Source organism: Coregonus lavaretus (genome assembly GCF_964263955.1).
Source record: "Coregonus lavaretus genome assembly, chromosome: 20".
In the NCBI taxonomy this organism is placed as follows: Eukaryota; Metazoa; Chordata; class Actinopteri; order Salmoniformes; family Salmonidae; genus Coregonus; species Coregonus lavaretus.
In genome coordinates this window covers 14,885,010-14,899,586 of record NC_140007.1, presented here as the reverse complement: position 1 = coordinate 14,899,586, position 14,577 = coordinate 14,885,010, and the positions used below count along the sequence as shown (strand labels likewise).

Below are 14,577 nucleotides of genomic sequence, written 5' to 3'. Positions count from 1 at the left end.
ATCGAAACACGACCGAGATTTTGAATCTGGGTTTCAATGTGTTTTTCTGTAAAGACCAGTGTGCCAAATTGGAAAGAAAGCATGAAAATCAGCTGTTTTTATTTATAGTGACATGGTAGTTCTAGATGGTTTAGATCATGTTTTGCAATGTTGTGTCTAGCGTGAGGTTTGGTTTGTCTCGCTTCAGTTGAACCATTTCAACTAGTATGCTGAGTGTTTTGTGTTCAAGGCGGTTGAAGTCTTACGGTGGCCATTTTATAAAATGGCAGCTTTCACTATGAATGTCAGGTGATTTGGATGCCAGGGCATTGAATTGATAGCTTATCATTGATCCTAAGTATAAACAAATACATTTTACTCTATAACAAATCCGATCAACATATTAACTCAATCAGTTTATTAGTGCTCAGATTCTGCTTTGAGGGTTTCATTTTGTAGGAATTATTATTTTTAAATGTGACCATGTGGTTTTAGAAAGAAAATGTCTCAGAATGCCCAGTCGTAGATAAAATCAACATTGTTTTTCAGATAGTGTCCAACTACAGTGTACCATTCTATCATCTTTCCACTTGTTAGCAGAAGTAGCATTACTCTCGGGGTCAAATGGTTCTGTAACTAGTGTTAACACGAGGGTTTCGACAGCCGAGAGGTTTTTAATCGTGAGAAGAGTTTCTTCCTTGGAGGCATAGAACCACAGGTCATAGCTTGATGGTTCACCCGTTACTCCAGCTGTGTCTGACATGGGTTTGATTGTCTGTAAAGGGTTTTAACACCTTGCAGAACACATTTACTGTACTGTGAGACCAGCAAAATAATTACAAAATCAAACCAACAAACTAGGAAAGAAATCAAACCAGAAAATGCTTCTGGTTTGGAGAGAAATATGACATGCGTAGGATTTTAAGTTTCAAAGACTTCTATTCACTTTGTATTCATATTTGCAAACACACTCTTTTTGATAATTCCCTTGTCAATTTCCTTCTTCCCATTTATCTTCTCATTTAGGGGATTTCATTCCACACAGTAGACAAAGGTAGAGATGGCACTTAATAATATGCTGTTTTTTTTATTTCATGTCACTCTAAGTTAAAGGGTTGTACGCCGTAAATTGCAAAGGTTGCTTTCACGCTGGACATGTGAATTAAGACTTTCAGGACTGGGCGGGATAGGTTCAGACCAGCACTTAAATGCATGGGTCCAAAACAATAAACTGGGCAGGCATGGGTCTCTGTCACTAAAGAGTTACTAAGAGTAAACCTGATTGGCCTCACTTGGAGTGGATGATCAACCCTCACTTAAAATGATGATGACCTTGGAAAATAATCAGTAACTGAAGCACTGTAATTTTATTTTTTGTCAGCAGGTGGCAGGGTGATACTAGTTTTGCTGCATCATTTCATGTCTGATGATAATGATGACAGAGGTCTCTGTCTTGCTATACTAAATGTGGATCCACGGTTAACACATTGTTTTGCAATACATTACTATTAAATGCAGAGACTGGGGTTACTAAATATTTAGGTATACTATATATGGAGTAATTCATGTCATGTACTACTGTAATAAGTGCGCGCTGTCGGTTGTAGAATTATGGACGCACATTGAAGTCAAAGATCACATTGCCAGCTTTTGAAAGGATCTGGCAAATGGTCACAAACTGATAACTTCAGAATACGGTTGCTGTTCTTTCCCCACTGTTACAGGAAAACGTTTTTAAAAAAGTACAAAAAAAATGTTTCTTTTTAACTGTATAGTATTTTAAAAAACAATGTTGCATATGTCTGAAAAATTCAATGAAAAAATATGGGTTTAAATGGATGGTGCTCGTTTCATTTGAATCCGAGTTGTATCACCTCTGTTATGTTTATTAAAAAGCTATTGTGCATGACGTGTTTGGCAGTCATAATGATGTCCATTTGTGAAATGTGTATCTTAAATTAAAAAAATGAAATAAAAAATAATGAATCCGTAGATGCACTTATTGTACATGTGGTTAGGTTAGTAGGTTTGACTTCAAGTCCTTACAAATGTATTGGGCAGGTGGTTCTTAAATGAATACAAAAAAGCTTGTGGGAGAAAGATGTAATGAAAAAAATGAAAGGATTGTAGAATAATATTGAACAATTCTGAAATTGAAGTTTTTTTGATGCTTGTGATTATTGAAGATGTACTTCAGAGAAATTTCATGGAATTGATATGATTCTGATGTTAATTCTGTAGAATAGAAATGTATACCAAATGTAATCTTTCCAATGCTATGAAGAATTTATACATGAAATTGATATGCAATAAAAACCTGTGTGCTTTTTATATGAAATGTCCCTTGTATTTGTCATGTAGCCTACAGATAACTCTCTCTCTCGCCTATTTTTTTTATGGCATAGAAAGCAATAGACAGATAGTGAGCTATTTAGATTATGTAAATAGGCCTACCCCACCCACTTGCCATGATGATCAAATCATGCATGCGACCACTTTAAAGGGGCAATCTGTGATTGGTACATCCTTTTAACTTAATGATATATACCCATTGCCTCTTAAAGAGTCTCACCTATAAATGCTTAATGAGTTTAGTTCACCTGTCCTACACCACCAGAACCCAAAATATGTTTTTATTGTATTTATTTTTTTACTCATGGATGGTCAGTTCTTGCATAGTTCCTTCTATAAATATGAGAGTGGTTAGGCAACATTTCTCCAACCCCATTCCTCAGGGGAGTATGCTATTCATTAATTACACCGATTCTGTTGCAAAACGTTTCTTAAACGGAAGCAAACGGAACGAAACAGGGAGGAACCTAGCTGAATTTGTCCAATAGAAACTCTTGTTTTAGCTGTTCGGACTAATGATTATAGCCCAACAGTGGCGGGGGTTAACACTTGTTTGAACCGCATATTTCCCCTTTAAGAGGTGAAAAAAAAAGGAAATCTATGGGGGGAAGTGAGGCAGGGGTACTTCCTTGTAAACACCATCCTCTCTGATCATAATATTGTGCGCAATGACCAATTCAAAACAATCCACCGTTTGCTGAATCTTTATTCTCGAGTGGATAGGTTGAAGTCTATTTTGTGCTTTTTCTTACAACTCAGTTTGCACTATGCTTCAGCTAAACGACACTGTTGAGCCAATGAGTCCGGGGGCTGCGGTCCTTCATCCGGCGGAGGCTGAGGATGGAGTCGAGGTTGCCTTCACGCCGCCGGGGGCCGGAGGGAGCCTTGGGTATAGTTCTTCTGTAGCATGTTGCTCCCCCTTACAAACATTGACGCCGTTTCATGTCCACAACCCAACAATGCAAGCGAAAGTGAAGGATTATTTCGTCTTCAGGGTAAGTCTGGCTAATAATTCCTCTTTATTATCTAAACAACGTCGGATATTAGCTAGTTAGCAAGCTAATAGGCTAGCTTGGAAACACAGTTGTCAAACGCTCACGCTGCAACCAGCGCGAGTTTGCCATTGCTGATTGACTGCAGCTTGGCTCGCTCTGATTGAAGATGCGTATTTGTGGCAGTGAGCACCCATGCAACATGTCGTTACAAACTAGCATCTATTTCTTAGATTGTGAAACAAACAGTTCTGTTAAACGCAACCATTTATTCAGACAACTGCAATTGATTCAGCTATGATATATGGAACAATTTGTTCGATTATTATAATGATTAAATCAATTAACTGTGGCCTCCTCATTGCAGCCAGGTACCATTGAACAAGCAGTGAATGACATCAGAACAGTGGCCCTGCCTTCAGAAGATGGAGAAGTGCTGAGTGTGTGGCTGCTTGCAGAGTGAGTCATTTTATCAGCAATTCACATCACATAGGCCAGTAAAGTTACATTGGCAGTACAGTAGTTCAGGGTTTCCCAAACTGTTCTGGGGCCCCCCCCCCCTGGGAGCACGTTTTGGTTTTTGCCCTAGCACTACATGTGATTGAAATATTCAAAGCTTGATGATGTCTTGAGTGTTTTCAATGGTTCACTCCAGTGGAGAACAACTGCCCCCTCTCATTCAAGCCACGGAAGTTGAAGGCTGACCACGGTACTTCAGACATTGTTAGCGGAAAACAGGATCCCCCAATTAGTGGTGAGTCTACGGTGTCCGGAAGCGACTTCACCATTCCTTTTCTGGATTCAGGTTCACTCAAACTTCATTTTAAGCTTTGTTTTAGTCTTGACAGTTGCAGCAGATTTAGGGATTGTATATCAATTCGCTCTTCTTAAATATTTGTTGTTTTAAGTATTTGTTTCTGTCTCTGAATTGTTTAATTGAATAAAAACTACAATCTGTGTCCTGAATTAGCCTAGTGCGCATGTGCGTCCAGCAGCTAGATCCTGTCCTAAGCTTGTTTTCCATGGCTAAACTAGCTGAACTATGCTATTTTTCGTGCTCATTGCCAAACTCCATAAATACTGCACCCTCAACTTCAAAACAATCATGTAACTACACTGAACAAAAATACACATGCAACAATTTCAAAGATTTTACTGAGTTACAGTTCATAAGGAAATCAGTCAATTGAAATCAATTTAATTAGGCCATAATCTATGGATTTCGCATGACTGGGAATACAGGTATGCATCTGTTGGTCACAGACACCTTAAAAAAAAAAGTAGGGGTGTGGATCAGAAAACCAGTCTATTTAGGGTGACCACCATTTGCCTCATACAGCGCGACACATCTCCTTCGCATAGAGTTGATCAGGCTGTTGGTTGTGGAATGTTTTCCCACTACTCTTCAATGGCTGTGCGAAGATATTGGCGGGAGCTGGAACACGCTGTTGATCCAGAGCATCCCAAACATGCTCAATTGGTGTCATGTCTGAGTATGTAGGCCGTGGAAGAACTGGGACATTTTCAGCTTCCAGGAATTGTGTACAGATCCTTGCGACATGGGGCTGTGCATTATCATGCTGAAACATGAGCTGATGGCGGCGGAGGAATGTTACAACAATGGGCCTCAGGATCTCGTTCATGGTATCTCTGCAGTCAAATTGCCATCGATAAAATGCAATTGTGTTTGTTGTCCGTAGCTTATGCCTGCCCATACCATAACCCTACCACCACGGGGCACTCTGTTCACAACGTTGACATCAGAAAACCGCTCGTCCACACAACGCCATCCGTGAAGAGCACACTTCTCCAGTGTGCCAGTGGCCATCGAAGGTGAGCACTTGTCCACTGAAGTCTGTTACGACGCCGAACTGCAGTCAGGTCAAGACCCTGGTAAGGACGACGAGCACGCAGATGAGCTTCCCAGAGACTGACAGTTTGTGCAGAAAGTCTGTTGTTCAAACCCAGTTTAATCAGGTGGCTGGTCTGACGATCCCGCAGGTGAAGAAGCTGGATGTGGATGACTGGCGTGGTTACACGTGGTCTGTGGTTGTGAGGCCGGTTGGACGTACTGCCAAATTATCTAAAACAACATGAGGTGGCTTATAGTAGAGAAATTAACATAAAATTATCTGGCAACAGCTCTGGTAGACATTCCTGCAGTGAGCATGCCAATTGCACGCTCCCTCAACTTGAGACATCTGTGGCATTGTGTTGTGACAACTGCACATTTTAGTGGCCTTTTATTGTCCCCAGCACACGGCGCACCTGTTTAATGATCATGCTGTTTAATCAGCTTCTTGATATGCCACACCTGTCAGGTGGATGGATTATCTTGGCAAAGGATAAATGCTCACTAACAGGGATGTAAACAAATTTGTGTACACCATTTGAAAGAGACGCTTTTTGTGCGTATGGAACATTTCTGGGAAATTATTTCAGCTCATGAAATATGGGACCAACACTTTACATGTTGCATTTTTATATATTTTTTCAGTATAAGACATTTGTTGGAAAGAAACTAGATTTCTTTTTTTGAATAGTCATGACTGGTTCGAGTTGTCCTGTTGTTAAGACTGCAGTGGCGAAGGATATCATAACTACCTAATGTGGATCCAAGTTGAGTTTTGAGATCCATTGGCGTAGGGTTAGCTGGACGTTTCTGACTGGTCTTGGAACTGAATACTGCCAGCCTCTCCCTGCTTGCCTCAATGGGATATGTAGTGATTTTGCCAACACAGCCACATATATATATATATATATATATATATATATATATATATATATATATATATATATATATATATATATAGTTTTGTACCCTTAACCATTTTTAAACGGCTATTGTATTTGTTGATTTTAAATCTGACTTTATTAGTATAATGTGTAATATAGGAATGTCATGAGTTAATTGACACAAGAACTTAGAAAATAGCAACTCTACAGAGCGCCAATGCTACAATGAATGGCTAAATTACTTCCGGACATGAACGCTCCGCGGAGTTCCTCCTCACCATTCTATAGTTGCCAATAATTGCTTCTGATACACCAAATGTATGTCCTTGAACCAATTGTTTTTAAATCGCACACAGAAGTTAAAAAGATAATTGAGTTGCTAATGGAAGCCTGCAGTACCCCGGTCGGCCTTCAACTTGAGCTACTCAAGGAGAGGGCAGCACTGAGCTAGCCTGCTACGTCACTTCCTGGAGTAGCTCAAACAGCGCATGTTATGACGGTCAGTGCTATACGGGATTACTTGGGATGTCTCTACCCTAACCCTAGGCCAATAATGGACTAAAGGAGCCTAACGTTACTCCGTATAGTCCAAGGACGATACATGTTCTGTTTTAAAGGCGAATTGGCTCTGGAAGCCAAAACAGCCAAATACTTCAATCTAAACGTGAATCGATTCTCAGTTGCGGTACGGTTCTAGAAAAAATAAATCCCTCTACTTTTCACATCACATCAAAATACACACTTACTATACACTGTTTTAACAGTTGCAGTTGACAGTATTTTTCAGTGACCACGTTTGGCCGTCTGTCTTCCGTTTACACACAGTTGTACGGAGACACAGATGGCTAATTAGCACAGGTGGTCCACTCTGTTCCGTAAACAAGCACTGTAACAAAACTATGGCCGTGTGGGAATCCTATTAAAAAGCTGTAGTAATTTTACCTTTTTGTTTTTTGAAAATGATTTCTCGTTGATATGAAAGATGTTCATTATGTTTCCAAAACCATACCGCAAGCAATGCGTGTTAACGTTTAGCGTAAGCGTCAGGGCTCTTAACTCCCCTTTCAGAATAAACTATCGTCAATAGGCGCTAAAGGTTGTTAGCGTCTATGAATGGGGTACCTTAACCCCATAACCATAACTCTTACCTAACCTTAACCATTTTACATTTAAACTTCAATGGGGTAGGGGCGTCCCAAGGTTTTCGGATAGCACAGACAATGTTATGTTTCCATGAACTAAATATCTTGCACAATTGCGTCAGAAGTTATGTTACGTGCACTGTCCACGAGAGATTAACCCACCCATAGAAATCAGTTTAGCCGCCTTCATTTGGCTTCAATGCGCTATCGAGTCTTCACATAGGAATGAATGGTTTCACGTGATCGATGACCATGTCCATTCATATTATTGGTTCACCCACTCATAATCTCGAACACCCAGAACTAATAGAATTGATAGTCTTTCTATGCACCCACCAACCTCAGTATACGTCTGTACTTCATTGTTACGACAGCAGGGGGCACTAGAGACAGAGGCATCATAGATAAAAATCTATGAAGTTAGTATTGGGGAGTTGTTGAGCCATCCTCAGTTTTCTCCTATCACAGCCATTAAACTCTAACTGTTTTAAAGTCACCATTGGCCTCATGGTGAAATCCCTGAGCGGTTTCCTTCCTCTCCGGAAGGACCCTGTATCTTTGTAGTGAAGGGGTGTATTGACTCACCATCCAAAGTGTAATTAATAACTTCACCATGCTCAAAAGTATATTCAGTGTCTGCTTTTTAACTTTTTTACCCATATACCAATAGGTGCCCTTTGCGAGGCATTGGAAAACCTCCCTGGTCTTTGGTTGAATCTGTGTTTAGAAATTCACTGCTCGACTGAGGGACCTTACAGATAATTGTACAGCATGTATGGGGTACAGAGATGAGGTAGTTATTCCAAAATCATGTTAAACAATGGTGTTTAAGAAAGTTCAATCAATAAGGCTGGTCTGAATGGCTAGTAAGCACAATATACTTCACATCGCTTCCTATCTCACAGGCATAGCAGGTATTCATACAGTAGTGTTTATACTACCTCATCAGCATAGCAGGTAGTTATATGGTAGTGTTATTAATGTGACCTCGTCACTATTAGCAAGCGTGACAGAATGTCATTCACCTATTAAAGGGATACTTCAGGGGTTTGGCGATGAGGCCCTTTTATCGACTTCCCCAGAGTCCAATTAACTTGTGGAAACCGATGTAGTTTCACAAGGCAATTCTAACTAGCGTGACACAATCTAAATGTAATCAATTTTAAATTCAGGCTGTAACACAACAAAATGTGGAAAAAGTCAAGGGGTGTGAATACATTCTGAAGGCACTGTATATCCTACTAGCAGTCACTTTATGTATGTATAAACCCACACATTGAATAAGCTAGTGGCACTGACCTGTATATACTTGCATTCTCGTGTTTCTAACTCACATCGTAGTTCTTTTATTATTATTATTATCATCACTGCATTGTTGGGAAAGAGCTCTCAAGGTAAGAATTTCACTACTGTTTTACACCTGTTTCCTGTGGACGTGGTAAATAAACTTTATATTAGTGCAAAGGAGAGGCGAGGATAATATACTTTGGGAGCAATTAAATGCCCTGTAATGCTTAAAAAGGCATGTTTATTTATCCGGTTAAGACATACAATCTCAATGAAAAACTATATTCTGCCAGCATATGCCAATTGGTAGGAAAAATCACACAACCCCTTGGCACCATTGTGACTTCATATTTTCATGAATATCTCTACATTATTTCACTACAAATGAGAGTGCTAAATTTCAATGTAATAATGTTTCCCTTAGAGTTGACCACTGGAACAACGAGAAGGAGAGACTGGTGCTCATAACTGACAGGTAAACCAAATGATTAGTGGCAAATGTTATGAATGAATATCCATTTGAACCTATTGGAGGAATCCATTCCCATATTATTTGATACACTTATGTGCCGACTGGCATTACACTCAGGTTGTCTGAGCACCACAGGACCATGTTAGCCCGTTGAATGAAAGCCTTGATGCGGTTATGATATGCGTGATGATAAAGGCATCAAACTTGCATGAAAGTTTGCACACTCTTTACTTAATTTGCCATGTTGTCCCTCTTGGGTTTCTAACAGGTCCCTGCTGGTTTGCAAGTATGACTTCATCAACCTGCTGTGTCAGCAGGTCATCAGGATCTCCCTTAATGCCGTGGACACCATCTCAGTGGGCGAGTTTGAGTTCCCGCCCAAATCCCTCAACAAGTAAGAGCCACGAGCTATTGTCCTGTCCAGAGACACTGTACTTACCCACAACACAAGCCACTTGTGTCGCTGTTCTGAAATAATTGGATATGTACAGTATAAGCAATATGGTAGAAGGCTAACATTCACTTGGGATAGGCTTGGTGGAAATGTTGCCATATTGCTTATACAGTGGGGGAAAAAAGTATTTAGTCAGCCACCAATTGTGCAAGTTCTCCCACTTAAAAAGATGAGAGGCCTGTAATTTTCATCATAGGTACACGTCAACTATGACAGACAAAATGGAAGAAAAAAAAAATCCAGAAAATCACATTGTAGGATTTTTAATGAATTTATTTGCAAATTATGGTGGAAAATAAGTATTTGGTCAATAACAAAAGTTTCTCAATACTTTGTTATATACCCTTTGTTGGCAATGACACAGGTCAAACGTTTTCTGTAAGTCTTCACAAGGTTTTCACACACTGTTGCTGGTATTTTGGCCCATTCCTCCATGCAGATCTCCTCTAGAGCAGTGATGTTTTGGGGCTGTCGCTGGGCAACACGGACTTTCAACTCCCTCCAAAGATTTTCTATGGGGTTGAGATCTGGAGACTGGCTAGGCCACTCCAGGACCTTGAAATGCTTCTTACGAAGCCACTCCTTCGTTGCCCGGGCGGTGTGGTTGGGATCATTGTCATGCTGAAAGACCCAGACACGTTTCATCTTCAATGCCCTTGCTGATGGAAGGAGGTTTTCACTCAAAAACTCACGATACATGGCCCCATTCATTCTTTCCTTTACACGGATCAGTCGTCCTGGTCCCTTTGCAGAAAAACAGCCCCAAAGCATGATGTTTCCATCCCCATGCTTCACAGTAGGTATGGTGTTCGTTGGATGCAACTCAGCATTCTTTGTCCTCCAAACACGACAAGTTGAGTTTTTACCAAAAAGTTATATTTTGGTTTCATCTGACCATATGACATTCTCCCAATCCTCTTCTGGATCATCCAAATGCACTCTAGCAAACTTCAGACGGGCCTGGACATGTACTGGCTTAAGCAGGGGGACACGTCTGGCACTGCAGGATTTGAGTCCCTGGCGGCGTAGTGTGTTACTGATGGTAGGCTTTGTAACTTTGGTCCCAGCTCTCTGCAGGTCATTCACTAGGTCCCCCAGTGTGGTTCTGGGATTTTTGCTCACCGTTCTTGTGATCATTTTGACCCCACGGGGTGAGATCTTGCGTGGAGCCCCAGATCGAGGGAGATTATCAGTGGTCTTGTATGTCTTCCATTTCCTAATAATTGCTCCCACAGTTGATTTCTTTAAACCAAGCTGCTTACCTATTGCAGATTCAGTCTTCCCAGCCTGGTGCAGGTCTACAATATTGTTTCTGGTGTCCTTTGACAGCTCTTTGGTCTTGGCCATAGTGGAGTTTGGAGTGTGACTGTTTGAGGTTGTGGACAGGTGTCTTTTATACTGATAACAAGTTCAAGCAGGTGCCATTAATACAGGTAATGAGTGGAGGACAGAGGAGCCTCTTAAAGAAGTTGTTACAGGTCTGTGAGAGCCAAAAATCTTGCTTGTTTGTAGGTGACCAAATACTTATTTTCCACCATAATTTGCAAATAAATTCATAAAAAATCATACAATGTGATTTTCTGGATTTTTTCCTCAATTTGTCTGTCATAGTTGACGTGTACCTATGATGAAAATTACAGGCCTCTCTCATCTTTTTAAGTGGGAGAACTTGCACAATTGGTGGCTGACTAAATACTTTTTTCCCCCCACTGTACATATCCAAGTATGTTGAGTCTACTCAAGTCGCTATGGGGTAAGAGGGCTTGAGGTTGTTTCTGGACAGGGCCGAATACTCTCAGCAGTCAGACGTGTTTAGTAGGCATGGAAACTGAAAACATTTTGAAATTGAAAATTAGGAACGCTTATTGGATAAGTATGGATACATCTTCTGTTTCTAAAGCTTTTCTCCTCTCGTGCCCACTGAACACGACCCACTATTAATTGATTACTCCCAGCACACTGGCATTACAATATGTGCTAAGTGTGTGTCTCTACAGGAGGGAGGGCTATGGGATTCGGGTTCAGTGGGACAAACGCCCACGCCCCTCCTTCGTGAACCGCTGGAATCCCTGGTCCACAGACATGCCCTATGTCACCTTCACTGAGCACACCATGGCCCGTGCCGATGAAAAAGTGGCCTCTCTCTGCCAGGTAAAACATTTACGTTGCAACCTCCCCCCATTTAAATGTAATATTCATGTTAACATGGGAGCTTGGTATATTAAACACAGAGCTGCTCTCCTTTTCTGTCAGGTGGACATCTTCCGGACCCAGCTGGTTCAGGCAGTGAAGAAGGCCCACAAGGAGTTCCCCATTCCGGGCAGGGCCAACGGAGTTCTGATCCTAGAGAGGCCCCTCCTCATCGAGACCTACCTGGGAATCATGTCCTTCATCAACAACGAGGCCAAGCTGGGCTACTCCATGACCAGGGGCAAGATTGGCTTCTAATGTTTCCCACTGAGTGACCCTCTTATTCCACAGCAGTGGGAGCGCTGTCAAACTGTGTGTGTATATGCTCGTGGAATGCCGACAATGTGGCTGTGTCATACCCAAAGCTTGAGTATGACATGGCTCACTGGCGGGCAGTCGTGGTGTGCAGTCAGCCTGAGTTCTCTCCACTCCTGCCCCAGTGCTCTCATGCAGAGGTATGTTTTCCATTTGTCATAATTATTTAACCCCTGAGTGGAGAGACCTATGTGAATTTGGTGTGTTTGTGCGATTAGGGAATGTCGCTAGTTGTTGGTACAGTGCATACTGTTTACCTTGCGATTGTGAATATACTGTAATTCAGACCTGATGCTGCTAGGTGAACCCGACTGAGTGTCCATGGAAGTTAACATTATCGTGGGCCTTTTGTGCAGTACAAGGGCATGGTTAGGATCTTAACTTGAGGTTTAAGCGTTACTACAGATAAATCGACGCAGTGAGCTTTGCCTGATCAAACGGTGAACCCATTATTTTCAACCTAAAACGCCTTGCAAAATAGCAGATTTTAGCATCAGCCATATTGGCTTTAAAATCCATCATATTGGGACATTGTAGAGTGGTAAGATTAGAGAATGAATGCGGCTGCCGGTGCTACAATCCGCCTTTTCCCAGTTATTTGTCAAAACTATGGCCAAGTTATTCTGACTGTTAGTGTTTATTTACGTTATGTTTGGTGCAAGCATTGAAGCCCAATTACAAATATCCCCGTGCCAATTTTCTTAAATTGATTAGGCCTACTCGTCTCCATTTCTAGAAAACACACTGCCTTTATCGTCCTCGTGCTAGGCTAGTTAATGCAAAAGCAGCGCATTAGGTTCCATGAAAATGTGATGCCTAACGTTGGGGTGAGTAGCTGCCGGGGAAGTGTTGTGGAATATTATGTGCTACTTTAGCATGATGACGACAAAGGCAGTTTAATTCCAAACTAGCAGTATTTCAATCTTCTTGATTTGTCGTCAGATATTGTTTTACTGTTAATTATCCCACAACGCCTATGCCTGGATTGAGGTATGTTTTCATACCTGTTTGATTCTTAGTGTTGACCGGTGTATATAAATGACTAGAAGGAAAAAAATCCCTTCCACACATATGGCCGTGGTTGCACCAAACGATCTACTATTCAAATACACAGAAGCTTGCAAGGAGGCTAAAATAGTCTTATCAATATTACCAACCGCCTGAATAACTTGGCCATAGTTTTGACCATAAATAATTTTTAAAATTGCCATGTGGAAATGAAAATGGTAGCCATCTTAGATGACATGATGTATTAGTCAACTATTCAAGTAAAAAACTAGTTAGGGCTGTAGTCATGGGCAGTCTTTTATATAATTAACTCCGATATAAACCGAAGAGTAGGGTGACCAGATGTCCCCGATTTCTGGGGAGAGTCCCCAATTTGTGGCCTGTGCCCGATTAGCCCTCAAAGAAAAAAGCAACTCTGAAATTGGATACAGCGTTTGAAATATCAGCCTCAATTAGATTAGTAAAAATGTCTCCCCTTACCAAACTCGTTTTGCCGCGGACCTTTTTGAGAACGTTTGATCAGTGATACATTGTAACCGCCGCATGAACAACCATGCCCATGTCCAGAAAGTGTATGCAACAGCATAGGCTACCAAACTTGGGTATTTCTAAAATAACTAGATAGGCTAAGACAGGGCTCTCCAACCCTGTTCCTGGAGAGCTACCCTTCTGTAGGATTTTGCTCCAACCCCAGTTGTAACTAACCTGGTTCAGTTTATCAACCAGCTAATTACTATAGTCAGGTGTGTTAGATTAGGGTTGGAGAACCCTGGGCTAAAAATGAAAACTGTGGAGGGGTAAATCCATTTCTGTTCTAATTTAAAGTATTTGGAAAGGACTATAGTGAATTATAGTTCCATGCCATAGTTTTTTTCCTCCCTGCCCCCACCTTTTAATGGATCTTACAGGTGTCTTCCCTTTCCCCTCCCTGTTCCACAACTCTTGCTATTTGTTTTTAACCACTTATCTACCCCCTTGGCCTCTGCTTTTCTGATTTGTCACTTCCATGTCAACATTAGAACGCTTGAGTGCTTGCTCGGCGAGAACATCCACCTCCTCATTCCCCTATACTCCCACGTGCTGACACCCAGAGAAACCTCACAAATACCCCCCCATCTGTCTCAACCTAAACGAGCACTGCAAAATCTCAACCTCTTGTCTGCTCCATCAAATGTAAATGTATCAGCGCTGCACAGTGATTCAATGATCATGCTTTAACTGCTCCAATGAACTAATGTCTGTCCAACTACCTTTTTTCTGGTCTAAATGTAACTTGCATGTTGGGTTTGCATGCAGTCTCTGTTCAATTTGGAAAATGCTCCAGAATAACATTTCATGAATTGATGCAGATTTCAAAATTAAGTGTTTTGAGTGTCACTAAAATAAAATTGACTTTATGGTCAATGCTTTATTTGTAGCACGGTCACCAACGTAAGACAATTGCCTACATTGTTTTGTATGAAGTAAATCTGATATCCGACCCATTTGCAGATTAGTTTGACTCATAACTCTTACTATATTAAATAAATACTTATCAAAATGTCTTGTGGCATTGTTTCTTACAATGCAGGTTCATGTAAACCCGGTTTGAAGTACTCTGGGGATTTGGTCAAAGTGGGAAAAAGTTTCCCATACAGATTGAATCTAGGC

The 14,577-nt window shown here is 41.1% G+C and overlaps 1 protein-coding gene across 1 annotated transcript; it reads left to right on the top strand.

Moving 5' to 3' along the window:
- Positions 1–3,003: 3,003 nt before the first annotated feature.
- On the top strand, positions 3,004–14,470 carry tprg1l (tumor protein p63 regulated 1-like). The gene is made up of 6 exons (XM_084184835.1): positions 3,004–3,326; positions 3,691–3,782; positions 8,913–8,963; positions 9,229–9,354; positions 11,412–11,565; positions 11,668–14,470. Exons 1-6 carry the CDS (start codon positions 3,099–3,101, stop codon positions 11,860–11,862), a joined length of 846 nt encoding a protein of 281 aa, XP_084040961.1. The 5' UTR covers positions 3,004–3,098; the 3' UTR covers positions 11,863–14,470.
- The last annotated feature ends 107 nt before the right edge of the window (positions 14,471–14,577 follow it).

Excerpts from the sequence above, each read along its gene's own strand:
- tprg1l (XM_084184835.1), top strand. The coding sequence starts at position 3,099 with ATGCTTCAGCTAAACGACACTGTTGAGCCAATGAGTCCGGGGGCTGCG. Across the intron at positions 3,783-8,912 it reads AGTGTGTGGCTGCTTGCAGA|AGTTGACCACTGGAACAACG; the intron begins GTGAGTCATTTT and ends TGTTTCCCTTAG. Across the intron at positions 8,964-9,228 it reads CTGGTGCTCATAACTGACAG|GTCCCTGCTGGTTTGCAAGT; the intron begins GTAAACCAAATG and ends GGTTTCTAACAG.